Below are 21703 nucleotides of genomic sequence, written 5' to 3'. Positions count from 1 at the left end.
ACACGTGCACGTCGCTGCACCGCACGGCAATCGCCCTGCGCCCTCGTGCAGCGAGAGAGAGAAGGGAGGACAGCGCAGAGACGCGAGGAGGAGCCACAGACGAGCACAGCCAGGCGGCGAGCCGGCACGGACAACAATTGCCCAAAGCTCTGCGGTCCTCTACGTATGAAGGTGTTATCGGCCAATTTAACGAGCGTTCACATGTGGGAGGAAACCGGAGCACACGGAGAAAACTCCCCCGCGTGCGAGGGGGAAACATGATATCCCCGTACGGACGAAAAAGGTTCGAGTCCACATTTGTGCCGCACGGCCGTCCGCACTTCTGATTAGCATGGTTGGCTACGTACGGTGCGCAGGGAGTTCAATGTACCTCCTGGCAGAGCCGGGGAACGGCTCCTCTTCCTCAACGCCCATGAGAAGGGAGTTTTGGAAGATACGGGCAGTGATCCATCAACCCTCGCTGCTGTCTCTACGGTGCTGGATCACGTACACGCGAGCGTGCATGTGTGCGCGAGTGCTTAATGTGCAGGTAGCGGGGAGCGGTGGCGCAGCGGTTAGAGCACCGCGCTACGAACCCGGCGACCCGAGTTCAAGCGCCCGGTCGCATTCAACATCGCTGAGGAATGATCTGAACCGGTCCTCTGCCTCCCTCTAGGTCGACTCAGCCTTAAAGAAGCCGTGTGTAGAATGACAGCACCCTGGAGAGACAAAGGCGGCCGAGCGTGGTTCTGGCCCCGCCTCCCCTTCACGCATCATTCTGGTCTCACAGGGTGCTCGCTTAACGGCACTTGCCCCAGTGGTCTGTACGGCGATGCAGGCACAGCGGGGAGTGGTAGTGTAGTGGTCAGCGCTACGCTTCGCTACGAACCTGGTGACCCAAGTTCGATTCCCCCTCATGGCCAACACCGGTGACGATTATCTGAACCGGTCTTGGGCCTCCCCTAAGTCAGTCGACTTAGGGGAGGCCCAAGACTGGTTCAGATAATCGTCGGCCTCAAATGAGTACCTGGTGCGGTGTGTAAACATCGCCATTGGGGAGACAAAGGCGGCCGGGCGTGGTGTTGGCCACCCACCCCCTCGTGTGCTGTGCCGGCTTTCACAGGTGCTACTCGCTAACAGCCCTTGCCCCAACAGTCTATTAAGGCTACACGGGGGATCTCTGCCTTTGTTTGTGCGCAGTGCACAGGGAGAGGATATCTCATGATGAGTTTACGGAGGAGCCCCTCGGAGGAAATGAACGTCCTGTAGGTGACGATGAACGCCTCGCAGAACACCAGGTACTCTGCAGGGACACGCGGAGACACGCGGAGAGAGCCGGGCAACGCACAAGCAACATCACGCGCCTCCGATTAGACACGGTTGGCTACGTAGGGTGCGAAAGAAGTTCAACATACTGCCCATAGACCCAACACTGCCCATAGACTCAACACTGCCCATAGACCCAACACTGCCCACAGACTCAGCACTGCACCATAGACTCAACATTGCCCACAGACTCAACACTGACCATAGACTCAACACTGCCCACAGACTCAACACTGACCATAGACTCAACACTGCCCACAGACTCAACACTGCCCATAAACACAACACTGCCCACAGACTCAACATGATTACGATTGTTTAAAAACTAATATACATTTCAATCGTATTATACATTACTGTTATTATTAATAAATTCTTATTATTTGTCACATTTATTCATTTTCATTCCTTAGACATATCAATCGGCCTAAGGTCACTTTACCTCCTGACCTGGGGTGCTCTGTGCACCTTGTGCCCGTCAGTAATTGGGCTCTGTCCTTTGTCCTCTGGCGATGTGCACGTTGTACGTACGCTGAACTTCTATCGCACCGCACGGAGCCAACCGTGCAAGTCGGAGGGCAGCGCAGCAAAATGCAATGTTGTACTGCACTTCTACGCTATGAAGCAACGATGGAGTTTTTGCACCGCTCTCTGCTGCCCGCCCCGTAATCCCCCACCCCCCTCGCCCCGCCGAGACCTTCCCACTCCTGCCCGTTCCCCATAACTGCTCAGGAAGGTATCTACGATGCACAATGCTGCTACGTTCACTTGAACGTCGCCGGATGGAGTGGACGGGTCAGCGCTACGTATGGCGCAAAAGGAATTCAACGTACATCCTCATACAGCAGCAACAGCAGCAGCAGCAGAGCCTAGCCGGGTCGTCGCAAGCGCTGAGCCCCTCCCCCTGACCCATCTCCCCGCACTCTCTCCCAGTCGGTCTCCCAGACGCTCCCTCCTGCACCAAGCCCCCGAGCTGGGCCGCTGCCGAGTCGGGGCCGCTGCCGAGTCGGCGACGCGCCCCGCCACGTCCGATTCACATCCCAGGGCCGGCTGCCGTGACTCGCTGAGGCGTAGACACCCACGGTCGGGCCACTGCCTTTCCCAATCCGCAATTCGCGAGCCGCTGCAGTGGCCTGCTGCGCGTGGCGGCGGTCGCCCGTCCACCCGCTGTCCCCGACTCAGGCCCGCGTAGCTTTCAAGATGCGCCGTGGCACTTGGGCCACCAGGCATCTGTGAGAAAGTGCTTTATAGCTCATCGGATTCCACCTCCGGTATAAAGCTGCTCATTCTGACTCTCCAGCGAAGGTTAAACCAACCGCCGTCTCTTCCCACGAGCGATCGCTCGCTGGAATCCGCCGCGTCAGAATATCGAGAGAGCGACGCTTGATCCGAGACGCGGCGGGCTGGGTGGCGGGGGTTGGCGTACGTTTTTTATCGGCCATGGTCGCGTGGACGATGAGGATGTCTTGGGAACCCCCCTTGAGGTCGGGTCCACTATCAACCTGCCGAGAGGAGGCAAGGGGTGGGCCGGTCCATTGGAGGAGGAGAGTTAGGGGGCTCGCGAGCAGTCGCACACCACGCACGCGCACGCACACACACACCGCTACGTGTGCGTGTCTGCTATTCCCATCGTTCAGCTCGTTTACTCAAGGGAGAGCCTCATCGAGTCTCAAGACTCCTTCTTTTAGGAGGGTCCTGCCAAGTTCGTCGCAGGAGTGGCCGACGTTGCTGCTGCTGCTGCTGCTGTGTATACTCCCCATTGAGCAATGTGCACTCAATGTTTCAGTACTGGTGTGTTTGGTCAATACCAGTGATATTATGATGGGGTTTTTTTGGCTAAGGGCAGAATACCAGAGGAGAACCCCATTGCAGCACAGGCGGAGAACCAACAAACTCCCCACAGGAAGATGCCCCGACCACGAATCGAACCCAGGGCCCTTCTTGCTGCGAGACTCAAATGTAACCACCCTGCCGCCCAATCTCTACGTCTGCATCGACGTCTTTCGCGCAGCACGTGGCCAACGGTGCCAATATAGCCACAGACAGAGCAGAACATCACTCCCCTGGGTTTGACGTCACGTTGGCTACGTACGGTGCGAAAGAAGTTCGACGTAGAGACGTACGAGCGCACATCACAAACACGCACGAGGCCTGTGGTGACTACGAACGTCACGTTGGTCAGCGGCACTGCCTCGTACAAAGCGGCCGACGTTTTGGTCGAGCTGGCGGCAGACGTGCCGCCATTGCGTGCCGATTTTTTTCAAATCTGCATTTGATTTTACGCGCTTCGACGAAGGGCCATTGCACGAAACGTCGCCTGTTATGTTTATAAATTTTACCTTAAGGTCACAGAGTTAATGGCGAATGTTGCGAGTTTGTTTTTTTCTCATTGTGAAATTGCGCTTTGTGCGCCACAGCCAAAACAGAAGCAGCAGCAGCAGCATGACGTCGCAATCAAAATATAGTCGTCGCTGTTCTCCTATAATGCGGTGGTAGTTGTTGCATTCCTGAAGAACACCGTGTTGCGGAGAAAATCGCGTTATAATAAAGAATATAGACTATGGGCTAAAGCACAGTCCGCGATAACCCCGTGAGATGCGTACACAGGCTGAACAAAGACTGAGGGCACGTGGGTAGCATCTGGAAGCATCCAGCAGCATCCCGTTGCCTTGTGTGATGCTACGCCGAGGCAGCCGTATGACCGCTTATTCCTACTCGCGCGCGACGTAGGAATAAGCGGTCCAATTCATATCCGCGTTACAAAAAATGTGTTCCCTTAAACATTCATCATCGCTTTACATCCAATTCACGTTATGAAAACACGCGGCGCTGTAGGAGAACAGACCGAATGCACGACAGATAGAAATCTCTGCTGGTTCAAAATTTTTACAGATGCTCATCATTAATTTTCAACCCATTTTCTCAATCGACTGCTGCACGGTCTTGCCAACGCCACGTGGGTCATGGAGGTTTTTTTGTCCTCACTGTAAATCAACCACGCTGGTCAGTGCTGGTCAGTGCAGGTTGGTGAAGGACGGAGCTCTGGACGGGATCAGATGTCACTCCCCACCGAGTTTAACGGTGGCAGGCGAATTTGAACCCGGGTCACTGGGTTCATAGTGCAATGCGCTAACCACTGTACCACCGCTTCACCTATTGTATTGGTCCACGTGATGTTAGTGCTTTTAGTAACGGTTTTTGTTTCACTGTAAGGTTCTACATTTATTTGTTTATTTTTAATAAAAACATTCTTATTTAAGGGAACCCTGAGGGGTGGCGCCCACCGCCTACGCCCCCGTGCAGCGCCACCGCCGGCTCCACTGGTGGAGCGACGTTGCTACGAGGGCGACGTCACCTGGCTCTTCAGCACCAGCCTCCTGATGATCTCTTGGTAGTCAACGAGGAAGAGTTCTTCTTGTTCCCTGCACACATCGGCAACCATCAGCACCATCAGCACCATCATCACCATCATCATCATTCAGCACCAAAGACAACGATCCCCTGTATAGCCTTAACAGACCGTTGGGGCAATTGCTATTAGCGAGTAGCACCTGTGAAGGCCGGCACGGCACACGAGGCGGTGGGTGGCCAGCAGCACGCCTGGCCGCCTTTGTCTCCCCAGTGGCGATGTTTACACACCGCACCATGCAGTCACTTGTGTGTGCTGTACGAGTGCCACGTGTGCTGTGCGTGTGCTGCGTGTGTGCTGTACGAGTGCCACGTGTGCCGTGCGTGTGCTGCGTGTGTGCTGTACGAGTGCCACGTGTGCCGTGCGTGTGCTGCGTGTGTGCTGTACGAGTGCCACGTGTGCCGTGCGTGTGCTGCGTGCGTGCCGTGCGCGCGTTGCTCACGAGCAGGGCGTGGCGACGGACGGGCTCGCTCCGCCCATCGTGGGCACGCCGTCTCCTGCGGGACTCCTGCTCGTCGCGCTCGGCGCCGCGTCCACCCCAGGGGCCTCCTCGACAGCCTCCCCCTGCCCGTCGCCCGCGGGCGCCACGGGCGTCTCGTCGACGACGACGACCGCCGGTAGATCGCCGGGTAAGCGATCGCCGCCGCCGAGGCCGCCTTCTCGGCCGCCGCTCGGCGAGACGGGCCCGGCCCCGGCGTCCGACGTGGCCTCGCCGCTCGCGGCCGAGGGACCCGGCCGACCGTCGGCGTGCGAGCCGGAGGGGGAATCGTTTCGCTCGCCGGGGGAGGACGGCGCGTGGGGAGCGCCGCCAACGGCGCGGGGGGCCCTCTCGTGGACCGGCGGAGGGGCCGCACGGGCGTCGCCGACGGTCGCTTGGATGTCCTGGATGTCGGGCATGAGGCGGTAGTCGATGGGTCTCATGGCGATGAACGACGTGGCGTCGGGAGTCTTGTAATCCCGACACATCTGTATGTAGGTCTGCACGTGGGCTGCACACGAACGCGCGCACACAACGGATACGCGCTCACCCTTCGTTTAATGAGGGCAGACGGGGTGCGCCGACCCGCTGCTCACAGGAGACGATCGCGGCTGAGCTCGCAGAGTGGCGGCCTCAGTGTTTGTGTTTTACCCATTGGCCATGAGGGCCGTGTTACAGCATGGCACGCAGGCTTACGCGAGAATGGATCATTTATTGGAAACCTGAAGCGCAACTAGAATGCATTTCACAGAGTAGAATGAAAGAGAACGCTGTTCAGGCACTCGCCCCGTCTCCCGTGAGTGTTAGTTTAGTTTAGTTTTAATCGCATCTCGATATTTTGATTATTTTCTTCTCGGTGTTACTTCAATTGTGCTCTGGAGTCAAGAAGATTCCCGGTCATCCATAATTCCTCCAGGGCAGGGAACCCCCCCCCCCCCCCCCGCATTAGAAAATTTAAAAAACCCAAAGAAGAAGTGGCATTGCACAAAACGTCACCTATTTTATTCCTTTTAAGGCCACAGTGCCAATGACGAATGTGCACATTTTGTCTTTTATAAACCCTCTCCCGTTCTGATGACGACGCACGCGGTACACGTGTACCATGTACAATTCCCTTCCGTTGATGTACGTAATCGGAACGGAATCGTCAGATAGACAACAATAAAATCACTTTATCGGTACCGAGGCTCCCACAAGGCCATGCGGGAGGGTGTGTGGCATAGTTTGGCGCCCGCCATCGTAGAATGCGGTCGTGTCGCTACAGTTCTCTGCGGTGATTGCAATGTCTTTTTAAAACAACGGCGCTAAAACGCCTCTAGAAATGAACTCCACGCTGAACCGCTTGTGCGTTATGAAATTCAGCGGTCAACGGGACACCCACCTGCAACAGACGTCTCGGAAGGAGGAAGTGGTTCATTGTGTTTGTGCACCACTGTCAACGCCAATGTCAGCCGACTTCAGAATTTTCGTGGCTTTACCGAAAGAACCAAAGAGTATGGATTCCTGCAGTCACGAAAACTTAAAATCACTAATAACACTTGCCCCAACAGTCTGTCCAGGCTATACGGGGCATCTTTGTCTTTGTGTGAACACAACCCACGTCCGCTCCATTTCCCTTTCACCTTTTTTTTCTGGCAGCGGTGGCGGGGACGCTTCGCCGATGACATCACTTCCTGTCCCGTGCCCGGAGTTGGCGGCGGAGATTGAAAGGAGGTCGAAGGCCATCAGCTCACTCGGAGTCGGCAAGGGAGTCACGTCTGCGCACGCACACACGGATCCACGTGTACCCACGCCAGCACACACGTGCGTACATACACACCAAGACAAAGTTTCCCCCGGTCGCATTCATAGACTGTTGGGGTAAGTGCCATTAGTGAGCACCCATCACACCAGCACGCGGTGCTGGCATGACCAGCACCGCGCCCAGTATCATTTTTATCCGCATTCAGTAGAGATGTTTACGTGGCCCAGGACCGAATCGGTTATTTGGCACCGACGTTGGCCGTGAGCGAGAATCTACCTCGGATCGGCGGGTTCGAAGCGTGGTGCGCTAACTGCTAAACTACCGCTCCCACACAAAGACCCCCAGTATCGCCTGTTAAGGCCAGTGCTGTTTGCGAGTAGCATCTATGAAGGCTAGCATGGCATACGAGGGGGTGGGTGGCCAACACCACGCCCGGCCGCCTTTGTCTCCCCAGTGACGATGTTTACACACTGTATCAGGTACTCGCTTGAGGCCGAGTCGACCTAGGGGAGGCCCACGACCGGTTTAGATAATCGTCACTGGTGTTGGCCGTGAGCGGGAATTAACTCGGATTGCTGGTTTCGTAGTGCGGCACGCTCACTGCTACACTCCTGCTCCCCACACCAATACCAACACCCGCCATTCGCTGCTAAGAGATGGTGATGTCACCACGGTGCCTGTGCCAGGCCAGGTGCACTTTGAGGCCACGTGCAGTGTCGAAGGCTCGCTTACAGGAAGTCATTGGACAGACCCAGGTGCCACGGGCTGGCTGACTAAGATGACTGGTAGATGCACCAGCTGTACTCCCTACTGTGCCATTTTAGCCGCCCGTTGTTGTTGGAGGGTGACTGCCTACAACTGTTCATTAGCGTCCATCACGAGCCTCCTCCACAGAGGCCGATCTTGACACCGCTGGTACCAGTTTTTGGCAAGTCCACTCAGCTCCACGTCCTCCTGTACCGCATCACTCCATCTCTTCTCCAGCTCATGTCGCGCCCATTTAGCCCCCTCTATCCGGCCAAACAGAAGCTGTTTGGGCATGTGGTGGCTAGGCATGCTGGCTGCATACCCCAGCCAACGTAGCCTCGCCTGCCGGACGAGCTCACCAATGTGAATATGTCCCCAAACACACGCACACATGCGCACCTCCAAGGAAAGTTTCCCTGTTCTCGCCGTTCCTCACCGATCCTCCGGGCGTGCGCCAGGACTTTGCCGGGAGCATCGGGGGGCTGCAAATCACAAACGACAAATGGCGTACATGAGATCAACAACAAAAAACTATTGCAATGTATTTTGATGTTTGTTCGTTACACGAGTAAACGCGTGTTGGCTCGTGAAAGCCTCAGCAAGAGTCTGAAGACCCATTCTCAGGAGGGTCCTGCACAGTTTTCACAGGAGGGGGGAGCTGCTGCTTCTGTTTGCGAACCAAATTAAGCAATCGGTTTGTAATTTGTCAGCATTGGGATGTTTGGCCAATACCGGTGACGTTGTTGTTGTTTTTCTTTTGTGTCGTATCTCAAGACGCATCTCAGGGCAGGAGGGTTGTGGTGGGTGGGGTCACAAGGCAGGGGAACGAGGGAGAGAGAAATAGAGCAACACACCCATGCAGCCCATAGCACCACACAGCCCGCACCACCACACAGCCCGCACCACCACACAGCCCATACTGCAACACAGCCCGCACCACCACACAGCCCGCACCACCACACAGCCCGCACCACCACACAGCCCACACCACCACACAGCCCGCACCACCACACAGCCCACACCACCACACAACCCGCACCACCACACAGCCCGCACCACCACACAGCCCACACCACCACACAGCCCGCACCACCACACAACCCGCACCACCACACAGCCCGCACCACCACACAACCCGCACCACCACACAGCCCGCACCACCACACAACCCGCACCACCACACAGCCCGCACCACCACACAGCCCACACCACCACACAGCCCACACCACCACACAGCCCGCACCACCACACAGCCCGCACCACCACACAGCCCGCACCACCACACAGCCCGCACCACCACACAGCCCGCACCACCACACAGCCCCCACCACCACACAGCCCGCACCACCACACAGCCCGCACCACCACACAGCCCGCACCACCACACAGCCCGCACCACCACACAGCCCGCACCACCACACAGCCCGCACCACCACACAACCCGCACCACCACACAACCCGCACCACCACACAGCCCGCACAGCCACACAACCCGCACCACCACACAGCCCGCACAGCCACACAACCCGCACCACCACACAGCCCACACCACCACACAGCCCGCACAGCCACACAACCCGCACCACCACACAGCCCACACCACCACACAGCCCACACCACCACACAACCCACACCACCACACAGCCCGCACAGCCACACAGCCCGCACCACCACACAGCTGCACCGTGACACAGCCCGCACCACCACACAGCTGCACCGTGACACAGCCCGCACCGTCACACAGCCCGCACCACCACACAGCCCGCACCACCACACAGCCCGCACCACCACACAGCTGCACCGTGACACAGCCCGCACCACCACACACACAACCCGCACCACCACACAGCCCGCACCACCACACAGCCCGCACCACCACACAGCTGCACCGTGACACAGCCCGCACCACCACAGAGCCCGCACCACCACACAGCCCGCACAGCCACACAGCCCGCACAGCCACACAGCCCGCACCACCACACAGCCCGTACCGCCACGCAGCCCGCACCGTGACACAGCCCAAGACGAAGCAACCGGGGCCGAGGGCAACACCACCACCAACAACGACGACGACGAGCCCCATGGGCAGTCAAGGAGCACCAGCACATCGCAAGGCCCCCACAGGGCCCTGGTGCCCTCGAGCAGCTGGTACGAAGGCGGTGGTGCGATGTGTATTTGGAGTGCGCATGTTGTCCCTGCGGTTGCGTGGATTCTTCTCCGGGTCCTCCGGTTTGTCCCTCCACATTTAGAAACATGTGTTTGGCTGATGTAAATGTCCGCATGATAAGCCACTTTGCTGGACTATCATTTGTGGCCAGGCCACTTTTGAAACAGAGCCGTATAGCTCAGTGCGTCTTATCTGGTCAAATAAGAATAGGAGTTTGCTCACTTTGTAATCGTTCAATCCTTTGAAGCCCTTCATCTTTTATGTGCAACACAGAAGGAGGTGAATTCTATGGGCTGCCCCGCAGCTTTGACTTGCCACGCACTTTCGGAACAGGGGAACAATACTTTACCACCGTCATCTGTAACTCACGTTGCCTGCCTCATAACTGAAAGACACGTCAAGTAATCTCAACGTGCTGTGAAGCTGCGGTCACAGACATCAGCATTTTACACAGGAGACATACATCACTTTCTGCCCATGGTCATGTGCTTCCCATGATGCAATGCACAGCAGCATAGGAATTTCGATTTAAAGCTTTCGTGACTGCAGGGATTCATCTTCTTGGTTCTTTCCTTTCTACGTGACTTTACCGAAAGAACCAAGAAGAAGCAGCATAGGAAGTTAACGCAGATGTGTTTTTTTATTATTATTTTATTTTGTATGCAAATCTAAAATCTTTATTATCCTCCAGGTGTTTATAAACGTTGCTTCGTAGCGAGTACTGTCATTATGCGACCGTGTCTGTGGTTTTTGTTATCTCATCCTTTAGACGAATCGCGAATTCCCGCCGCGCGACCTGTAGGTGTTGAGGAAGGTGAGGCCAGGCGGACGGGGCGGCTTGGGCGGGGCTGTGATGTCATCGTTCGATCGACCAATCCGCCGCCCTGACTCGGTGGCCAGCCAATCGATGAGCTCCTGAGCGCAAGACAGGGGCAGAGGAACGTCGCAAGCCGGTGGCGATTCTTCGATGAACAAATTGGTCATCACTGTCACAGTGCACGCCTTGCACCGTGCGCGCCTGCGAGCATCGGTTATTCGCGGTTTATTCACAATGTGGCTTTAGACGGACGCGATGAAAAAGCGCAAATAATACGGCGCAAATGAGACGGAAAAAATCAAACAAAACTAAAATACAGTGGTCCCGCGGTTTACGATGCCATCAATGAACGATTTTCCGATTAATGATCCGCCTCCCATAGGGTCCCTTTGTTTCTTTTAACAATACATATTCGATTGACGATATGTTTACAATATCACGCAGCCGCACATTTTGGCCAATCAGCAGCAGGCCTCAGTGGTGACGTCAGTGGTGACGTCAGTGGTGACGTCCTTTTATAAGTGTTTTGAGAGCTTTTCAATGTTTGAAGTTCCGTTGCTCATGGAAACAGCTCTCTTGAATACTTGGTGGTTTTTAACTTAAAAGTTTAACGAGATCAATGGCAATGGCCCTTAAAATGAATGTGAGAATTTTTTAATTATGCTCTGTTTTTGCCCCTTTTTATATTATATTAATTATTTATCCATGTTTCGATTAATATGAATACTTTAATATGTTCTTAAAATGGTTATTCATTAAAATTGCGTGTTTATTATACATCATGTTTTATAGTCAAAAAAAGGTCAACTTCCGATCATCTTGGAACAAATTAAGCATTTAACTTGTATTTCCTCTATTCGATTAACGATAATTTCAATTAACGACAGTTTTCGTGGACCATTGTTGCAACATATTCTTGAAAGGAATGTTGACCCAATGTCGCCTTCACCCGAGCGGACGTCTAACAGCTCTCACATGACGACGACGACACCACCGTGGACCCAGCACCGGTGCAACGGAGCGGTCGCTCGTCCTGTGAGCGTCGCCGGCACCGTTGCCAGAGCTTATTCTCTAGCCCCATTAGGCCCAAACCACCCTCCGATTAACACGGTTGGCTAAGAAAGAACTTCAACAGTCATACGTCTGAAGGTGCTGTGTTATGGAGAAGGGGCATTTGCCTGAAACGTCGCCTATTATACGCACACGCCCAGAGTGCTAATGGGACACTTAACGAAGCTCATGGCCCGCCCTAAACCGCATCCGCACAAACCATGGCAGATGCAGATACCTGATGGACAAATCGAAAATTAAAAACGCTCCAGTAGCGTGCGACTGTGGCCATCCAGAACAGACCGTGCAACGTGTAACGACGCAATGCCGGTCCACAAACACGACGGAGACGTCGCAGCGATACACTCACTACCACTGCTTCTCACGCGGTGATCTGGGCTTGCCCACCTGGATGTTAAATTGTGGTTGTAGCTCTGCATCTACATCAGCAGCCGTATGAAAGACGAAAAAGAAGACTTAACTAAATTCATAATGACAGTAAACAACAGTGGCCATTCAGAGAGAATCAAGTGATCTTTAATGACTGCAATGTAACACCAACGACGTCTTCAGTAGCCTTCATCACTAATTCTTCACAGCGCTAATCCCCAAAACACTCATGAGCTCACACTACCAACCAATTAACACTCAACTAGAATGTATGTTGAACTTCTTTCGCACCGTACGTAGCCAACCGTGTTAATCGGAGGTGCGGGAAGGGGTCGTTGCTGCCTCACCTCTTAGGGCTGCGTGTTGTTGACGAGCGTGTTGTGTTTGTCTTTGCCGTTCGTGCTCGTGCACCACTGGCGGCAGCATCGCTAAATATTTGTTCCGCTCCGGTCTGTAGCTCGACATATTTCTTCACGCAGTCATCCAAGATGGAGGTGATAGCGTAAAAGCCTAATTTCAATCAGGCTTGCAGTGGGTAACCATTGCAACCCGTCACGTGTGCCTGCAAGCCGGTCCAGGTTATTGCAATGCCACGCACGCAATACCAACCTCAAAGACGAATTCCGGCCGAGCGAGGTTGGAACTACCGTTGGTCCCGGTGCGGCGGAAGCCTCGCGTGGGTGGCCACTTTGGGCCATGGTGCGAGAATGGAAATGTGGCCACCAGTCCAACGTCACCCCCTTCTAGCCGTAGCCCCACGGGGCCGGTGGGACCCGGGGCAGTTGTACCGCCTGTGCTCTCAAGAGCTATGCAACCGGCCCTGAGTGAGATGGGGCCCGGCGAGGTGGTGGAGGCGGTGCGTGGCGTCACCTGCGTGGCGGCGTTGAGGTCGGCGGCGAGCTGCTGCAAGGCCGTGTCGACGCTGGTGAAGGCTCGGCTCGTCAGGGCGTGCTGGTCGGCCCAGTGCAGGAGACGGGCGAGCGCAGAGCACACCGCGGCCTCCTGCACACTTCACGGCGACACACACAGCGTGAACACACCACTCTGCTGCACTCTTCACAGAGACAGCGTGAACACACCACTCTGCTGCACACTTCACAGACACATCATGAACACACCACTCTGCTGCACACTTCACACACACAGCGTGAACACACCACTCTGCTGCACACTTCACACACAGCGTGAACACACCACTCTGCTGTACACTTCACACACACAGCGTGAACACACCACTCTGCTGCACACTTCACACACACAGCGTGAACACACCACTCTGCTGCACACTTCACACACACAGCGTGAACACACCACTCTGCTGCACACTTCACACACACAGCGTGAACACACCACTCTCCTGCACACTTCACACACACAGTGTGAACACACCACTCTGCTGCACACTTCACACACACAGCGTGAACACACCACTCTCCTGCACACTTCACACACACAGTGTGAACACACCACTCTGCTGCACACTTCACACACACAGCGTGAACACATCACTCTGCTGCACACTTCACACACACAGCGTGAACACACCACTCTGCTGCACACTTCACACACACAGCGTGAACACACCACTCTGCTGCACACTTCACAGTGACACACACAGCGTGAACACACCACTCTGCTGCACACTTCACGGCGTGACACACACAGCGTGAACACACCACTCTGCTGCACACTTCACAGAGACAGCGTGAACACACCACTCTGCTGCACTCTTCACACACACAGCGTGAACATACCACTCTGCTGCAAACTTCACAGTGACACACACAGCGTGAACACACCACTCTGCTGCACTCTTCACACACACAGCGTGAACACACCACTCTGCTGCACACTTCAGTGACACACACAGCATGAACACACCACTCTCCTGCACACTTCACAGAGACACACACAGCGTGAACACACCACTCTCCTGCACATTTCACAGAGACACACACAGCGTGAACACACCACTCTGCTGCACACTTCACGGCGACACACACAGCGTGAACACACCACTCTGCTGCACTCTTCACATAGACATACACAGCGTGATCACACCACTCTGCTGCACACATCACAGACACAGCTTGAACACACCACTCTGATGCACACTTTACGGCGACACACACAGCATGAACACACCACTCTGCTGCACCTTCACACACACAGCGTGAACACACCACTCTGCTGCACACGTCACAGTGACACACACAGCGTGAACACACCACTCTCCTGCACACTTCACAGAGACACACACAGCGTAAACACACCATTCTGCTGCACACTTCACAGAGACACACAGCGTGAACACACCACTCTGCTGCACACTTCACAGAGACACACACACCACTCTCCTGCACACTTCACAGAGACACACACAACGTGAACACACCACTCTGCTGCACCCTTCACAGAGACACACACACCACTCTGCTGCACACTTCACAGAGACACACACAGCGTGAACACACCACTCTGCTGCACACTTCACAGAGACACACACAGCGTGAACCCACCACTCTCCTGCACACTTCATGGAGACACACACAGCGTGAACACAACACTCTGCTGCACACTTCACACACACAGCGTGAACACACCACTCTGCTGCACACTTCACAGTCATAAACACCATGGATCCTCCACTCATTGTTTATGAAATTTGTACCAGATTCTATTATCAAATGCACAACTTTGGAAACCATAATTGGGCCCTAAACCGGTTAATCATTTACGACTATAATGAGCCAATAATGTCTGTGTGTCCCGCGTGTGACGTCACTCCACGTCGACCAGCCCCCCTCATTAATAACCATGAGCGGGTGACGTCACTCCACATCAAACAGCCCCCCTCATTAATAATCATGAACAGGTGACGTCCCACAAGTGGACTCCCCCCTCATTAATAACCATGAGCGGATGAAGTCACTCCACATGGGGGGTCGAGGCGCCTCCTCCCCCCCCCCTCAGCGTCAACTTACAACCCTCACTACAAAGGCAGAACCCTCACGTCACACGATCTCCATAACGCTGTTGCAAATCTGTAGTCGTACCGTTACACACACAGAGATAGACAACGGTACGAAGACCCCCCGTGTAGCCTTAACAGACTGTTGGGGCAAGTGCTGTTCGCAAGCACCTACATAGGCCGGCACGGCACACGATGGGGTTGGTGAGCAGCACCACGTCCGGCCATCTTTGGTTCCCCCAATGGCGATGTTCACACATTACATCAGGTACTCATTTGAGGCTGAGTCAACCTAGGGGAGGCCTAGGACTGGCCGGTGTTATCCGTGAGCGAGAATCGAAACCGGGTGGCCGGGTTCATAGCGCAGCGCGCTCACCGCTACACCACCGCTGGCCGTGTTACACGCGCGGGTGTGCACGAGTGCGCACGAGTGCGCACGCTTCCCCGCCACGTGGCAAATGGCACGGATGACTCTCGCCCTTTGGAATGAAGATAACAGAGACGTCCCAGATGTCTCGCTTTGTTGGTGGCACAGCTTGAGTAGCCCCAACGCCTTGAGATGCCCACAGAACAGCGAATAATGCGATGGCCATTTGATATGAGCGGGGCTATTGAGTAATTCACGCGAATTGGCTGTGGAAGTAAATCTGTACGACTAAAGTTCTGATGCTCAAGGTGCTAACTAACGGTTTCTGGTCTGGCACCATGGACCCTAACAAATTGAACACATTTGGTAATAAAACTGTCGCCTTAAAGAAAAAAACGGGCGATGCTTTGAATAATGACCCTCCGTCTTCACGGCACGTAGACAGGCCACAGAGCCAGAGTGGTCGTGAGGTTATGCGCTTTGATAAAGGTCCGTTGCTCGAAACGTCGCCCGTTCATACCGGAAACTAAAAGTAAACAATGTTTTGTATTTTGCCAGGTAAGACACATTGAGCTACGTGGATCTTTTTCAGAAGTGACGTGGCCACAAATGGTGGCTTGCACTAAGTGGCTTATCACGTGGATATGTATAGCAGCCAAACACTCTAAACACGTGATGATGTTGATTCTAAATGTGGAGGGAAAAAGCGGAAGACCCGGAGAAAAATCCACGCGACCACGGGAAGAGAGACACGCAAACTCCAAGTATACAACAGGCATGAGGGTCGGCATCGAACCCACGACCTCCTGTATACCTAGCGTGGTAGTTAACATCTCCTAACCACCGTGATAATGATGATGAGAGAGACACGCAAACTCCAAATATACAGCAGCAGGCGTCAGGGTCGGGATCGAACCCACGACCTCCTGTATACCTAGCGTGGTAGTTAACATCTCCTAACCACCGTGATAATGATGATGAGAGAGACACGCAAACTCCAAATATACAGCAGCAGGCATCAGGGTCGGCATCGAACCCACGACCTCCTGTATACCTGGCGTGGTAGTTAACATCTCCTAACCACCGTGATGATGATGATGAGAGAGACACGCAAACTCCAAATATACAGCAGCAGGCGTCAGGGTCGGGATCGAACCCACGACCTCCTGTATACCTGGCGAGGTAGTTAACATCTCCTAGCCACCGTGATGATGATGATGATGAGAGAGACACACAAACTCCAAATATACAGCAGCAGCAGGCGTCAGGGTCGGGATCGAACCTACGACCTCCTGTATACCTGGCGAGGTAGTTAACATCTCCCCATCGTGGCGCCCCGATGCTCGCTACATATTTTTCCCATCAAAGGCCGCACGCAGTGTTCGTGACAAATGTGTTGCGTTTTGTTTTCGTTGTGCTCGTGCGCCACCGCCGGCGCAGTTTCGCCACGTAACAATTTGTTCTGCGGACTGTGGTGCTGGGGAGCAGAGTGGGCGCGTCCCCTCGTGTCTGCGGGGACAAACCGACTCCGGTGGAGCGAGCGGCACCACCCCCCCCTCCTTTCCCCCCTTTAACCGCAGCGCCCACAGAGGTGTGCAAGGAATGCAGCCCGGACAGCCCCCGGCTCCTAACTGTAGTTTTGCAAAACAACTAGGAACCAACAGCTGAAACGCATTCGTCAATAACACGGCGTGGCCTTAGAAAGGAACATTTTTATATAAACGGGGCGACGTTCCGGGCCCGCAATGGCCCTTCTCCACGGCACACGTGCCTCTTCATGCGCCCATGCACCACTGGTAACGCAGTGGCATCCGCAGCATCAGTGGCATCAGCAGCATCAGCAGCATCAGTGGCATCAGCAGCATCAGAGTAACCGAATCCCTCTGTCTGGTTCTTGTAGTGGCCGGTAAACAATTCACGAGCACCGACACGGCCACTCCGCACGCTCGAGTCCGTGAGGGCTTTGTGAGAAGTCTGCGAACTCTACGAGAGGTCTAAGAACTCTGTGAGAACTCTGTGAGAACTCTGTGAGAAGTCTTTTGGAACTCTGTGAGAAGTCTGTTAGAGGTCTACGAACTCTGTGAGAACTCTGTGCAAGATAACACACACAGATTTACAGCTCCCCTCAAACATTTATTACCATGATTTGACGCTTTCGTGACTGCAGGAATCCATACTCTTTGGTTCTTTCGGTAAAGTCACGTGGGTAGAAATAAAATAAAATAAACCACGACCTGATGACGGACGCTTGTGTCGCGCCCAAAACGTCGTGATTTATTTAATTTTATACCTACGTGACTTTGACTGTTTACTCATTACTATTCCTGTTATGAGATATTTAATGACAGGGATTAACCATTGTTTGATGATAGTTACCCTAAGTAACACGATTTTTCTCCCTGAGTACTAAGTGCTACTTTTAAATTGTTACATAAAAAATGGATATTACTCCCCACAAACTTTAGCGACCACGTCGTTGTGTGAGGGAGTGACACTTATGCTCACCACGTTTTCTCTTCGAAAATAGGTACATTTTTAAATATCACTGTCCTGCTCACAAAGAACAAGTTTGAGGGGAAGAAGAGCCTTGTTCTGTACTCTTGATGCATACGCAGCCACGCAATATCACTTACTGCACAGGGGTAAACCAATAAATATACTCATTGCTATTACGTCTTCATTCTCACATATTTACACTTAACCCCTCAGTACGGGGGTTGAGCGGTGACGTGATGTCAATTACGCTTGATTGGTGCGCATCTGGTCGTAGTGACAGGTAGGATAGGTTGATTATTCGTTGACTTTCATTTATTTGCCGCTTTTGCTCGCAGCAAATGTTTGCACTTAATTACTTACTTATTGTGCAAGCGTGCATTTCCCCTCTCCCTTGCTTCTTTCGCTAAAGTCACGTAGATAAAAAAAACTATTATTAAAAAACTTAGTAAATATAAAAGTAATAGTGTGCGTGTGTACATCGATGTGTGCGTGCGAGTCCATATATGTGTGTGCGTTGTGTGTGAGTCTGTGTGTGGGTAAGTCCATGTGTGTGTGTGCGAGTCGATGTGTGTGTGTAAGTCAAAATAATGAAGGGAGGGCGTGGGAGAGTGGCGGTGAGGTGTGGGAAGCTGTAATCCCCAGGATACTTTGGGCTCGCCTTCCCATCAACCGGAGGCGAGGAGTGGTGGTCATGGTTACTTATGCCCCCACCGGAGAGGAACATCCGTGGTGGGATGCAGGCAAAGCCGATGAGTCAGACGCTTTCTATGACCTCCTGTCACAGGTGCTGGCTAAAGTGGCCACTCGGGACAGAGTCATCTTGTTGGGTGACTTCAATGCCCGAGTTGGTCATGATGCTGGCACCTGGTCTGGAGTGATTGGAAGGCATGGGCCAGATCAGCACAATAACAACGATAGGAGGCTGCTAGATTTTTGTGCAGCCCATGGGCTTGTAATTACCAACATGCTCCTCCGGCATCGGCGCATCCACACAACATCATGGATGCATACCGGGTCCAAGCAAGAACATCTGCTGGACTACATAGTGATGGACCAGCGGATGCGAGCCCATGTCCTTGACACCAGGACCTACCGTGGAGCTGATCTGCCCTCTGACCATCAACTAGTCATCTGTAAGATGCGCCTGCCATTCTTCCACTCCGGTAGTGGGTGTACACCCAGGACCCCATTCCAACCTAAAGTGGCCTGGTCTCAGTTAGCTGATGAAAGTTGCAAGCGAGAATTTCATCATCGCTTGCAGCTGGGGTTGCCATCGTCCCCCACTCCACCTGATGTCGAGGGTAAATGGGTGAGGTTTAAGACTGTGACTCATGCAGCTACAATGGCTGCTTTGGGTACGCGGTCCAGACCTCCCCAGAAACCCTGGCTGACAGAGGAGGTGTTCAGGATAGTTGAGAAAAAGCGACAGGCCCACTCTCATCGATTACAGCATCCCACGTCAGAGAATGAGGAGGCTTACCGCAGCCTTCGCTCGGAGCTTCGGAGAGCCGTAAGGCGCTGCAAGGATGGGTGGTGGTCGCGGGTTGCTGAGGAGATGGAGTCTGCCTCAGTGGCCCGCGATGACAAATCACTATTTAACTCCATCAAAAAAGTAACCTGCAGCGCCACACCTATTACCATCATTAGGGGAAAAAACGGTGATCTCCGACCCCCAGAAACAGGTTTGCAGATTTGCTGAGCATTTCTGTGAGGTCCTGGGGGAGGGGAAATCCCTCAGCCAGGAAAACATCATGGCACAAAGTGGGGATAACCCTGCTGAGGTTGTGGTGCCTCAAATATTGTAAGTCACCCCCTGTGAGTGGCTGGCTGAGGTGCCATCTGTTGAGGAAGTACTGAAGGCGATCCTGAGTCTGAGACCAGGCAAAGGCACCGGGCAGAGATGATCTCCCAAGATAATTGCTGAGGGAGGGTGGCGTTTGTGCACAGACTGCCCGATATGACATCATAACAACAGTCTGGACCACTGGACGGGTTCCGCAGGATTGGAAGGATGTTCTGGTGGTCCCCCTCTTTAAGAAGGGGGACCGCACAGACTGTAACAACTACAGGGGCATCTCACTCTTCAGTGTGCCGGGAAAGGTCCTGGCAAGGATTATTCAACATCGCCTTGCTAGGCACGCTGAGGAGAGGCTTGCGGAGCCCCAATGCGGTTTCAGGAAAGGGCGGTCCTGCACAGATGCCATATTTTCTGTCTGTCTGCTACAGCAGAGGTGTAGGGAATTCCACCAAGACCTACATCTCTGCTTTATTGACCTGGTCAAGGCCTATGATACCATCAGTAGGCCTGGGCTCTGGGTTGTTCTTCGTGCTTTCGGAGTCCCTGACCCTCTGCTCATGATCATTAAGGACCTTCATGATGGTGAGCGGGCTCGGGTAAAACTACATGGCCGGGAGTCAGAGCCTTTTTCTGTACACCTTGGGGTGCGACAGGGATGTCCTCTGGCTTCCACATCATTTAACATCTATTTTGACAACGTAGTTCGTGAAGCCTTCAATAGCTGTACTGGGGGAATCTCCATTTGGTACAGATATAATGGGAGGCTGATCGATGCCCGGGTGCGATCAAGGGATGGCTCCCTATTGGTCAACCACGTTATGTATGCCGATGATTTGGTAATAGCTGCTCATTCAAAGGAGGAGTTGGAGATGCTGCTGCTGAGACTTGGTGCGTGCCACTAAGATGTGGGGCCTTACCATCAGCCCCACCAAAACTAAGCACCTGCCTGGGTATTTTGTGCCATAAGACACTCCACCCCCACAATTCCCAATCGGTGATGGGGCAGTAGTGGAGAGAGTGGAGAGTTTCCCATACCTGGGCAGTGTGCTTATGACCGGCTCCAGTTTAACAGCAGAGGTCTCACTCCGAATCAGTCGAGCGGCAATATCTTTTCATCGGTTGCGTAACGCTGTGTGGAAGCTACCTGGTCTGTCGCTCCACACGAAGCTTCAGGTCTTCTCGGCCACAGTCATTCCCTCCTTTCTCTACGCTTGCGAAACGTGGACCCCCCTAATGGAGCATCTTCGCAGGTTGGAAACATTTAGGCTGGCCTGCCTACGATCCATCCTGGGTTTAACCAGGCTGGATTGTGTGAGGAAGTCACAAATCCTTAAAAGATCTGGGCAAAGTCCCATCGGTGAGCTCTTCCAGCAGGCAAGGCTGCGTTGGCTGGGTCATGTAGCCCGCATGCCAAGCCACCGCATGCCTAAACAGCTTTTGTTCGGCCGGATTGAGGGGGCTAAACGGGCGCGGCACGGGCTAGAGAAGAGATGGAGTGATGTGGTACAGGAGGACGTGGAGCTGAGTGGACTTGCCGATGACTGGTACCAGCAGTGTCAAGATCGGCCTCTGTGGAGGAGGCTCGTGAAGGACGCTACTGTGCAGTTGGAGGCAGTCGCCCTCCAACAACAACGGAGGGCGGAGGAGCGATGCTCACAACAACGAGCGGAGCGCCGGGTGGCTAAAGCACAGCAAGTTGGCACAGTAGGGGGCACAGGTGGTGCATCAGCCAGTCATCTCGGTCATCTCAGTCAGTCGACCCGTGGCACCTGGGTCTGCCCCGTGACCTCCTGCCAGCGGGCGTTCGACACTTCACATGGCACATGGCCTGGCACAAGCATCGTGGTGACGTCACCGCCACTTAGTGGCGAATGGCGGTTGTTGTTGTTGTTGAGTCAATATGTGTGTGTGTGTAAGTCGGTGTGTGCGTGTGTATAAGTCGATATGTTTGCGTGTGTGGGTCG

General features: G+C 54.0%; 1 protein-coding gene across 1 annotated transcript in view; it reads right to left on the bottom strand.

Moving 5' to 3' along the window:
• Nucleotides 1-21703, bottom strand: part of LOC133348464 (uncharacterized) — a 65850-nt gene that overhangs the window by 15961 nt on the left and 28186 nt on the right. The window contains exons 7-14 of the mRNA XM_061561279.1: nt 12978-13116; nt 10647-10765; nt 8083-8165; nt 6815-6949; nt 5157-5703; nt 4661-4727; nt 2732-2807; nt 1198-1282 (exon numbers count right to left, since the gene is read on the bottom strand). Coding sequence (XP_061417263.1) covers nt 1198-1282; nt 2732-2807; nt 4661-4727; nt 5157-5703; nt 6815-6949; nt 8083-8165; nt 10647-10765; nt 12978-13116 — 1251 coding nt within the window. The remainder of the gene's footprint in view (nt 1-1197; nt 1283-2731; nt 2808-4660; nt 4728-5156; nt 5704-6814; nt 6950-8082; nt 8166-10646; nt 10766-12977; nt 13117-21703) is intronic.

The sequence above is a fragment of the Lethenteron reissneri genome, chromosome 27, assembly GCF_015708825.2.
Source record: "Lethenteron reissneri isolate LAM-NWPU_2019-01 chromosome 27, ASM1570882v1, whole genome shotgun sequence".
In the NCBI taxonomy this organism is placed as follows: domain Eukaryota; kingdom Metazoa; phylum Chordata; class Hyperoartia; order Petromyzontiformes; family Petromyzontidae; genus Lethenteron; species Lethenteron reissneri.
Note: the sequence above shows the minus strand (reverse complement) of the source record. Positions and strands in the feature narration are given on the sequence as shown.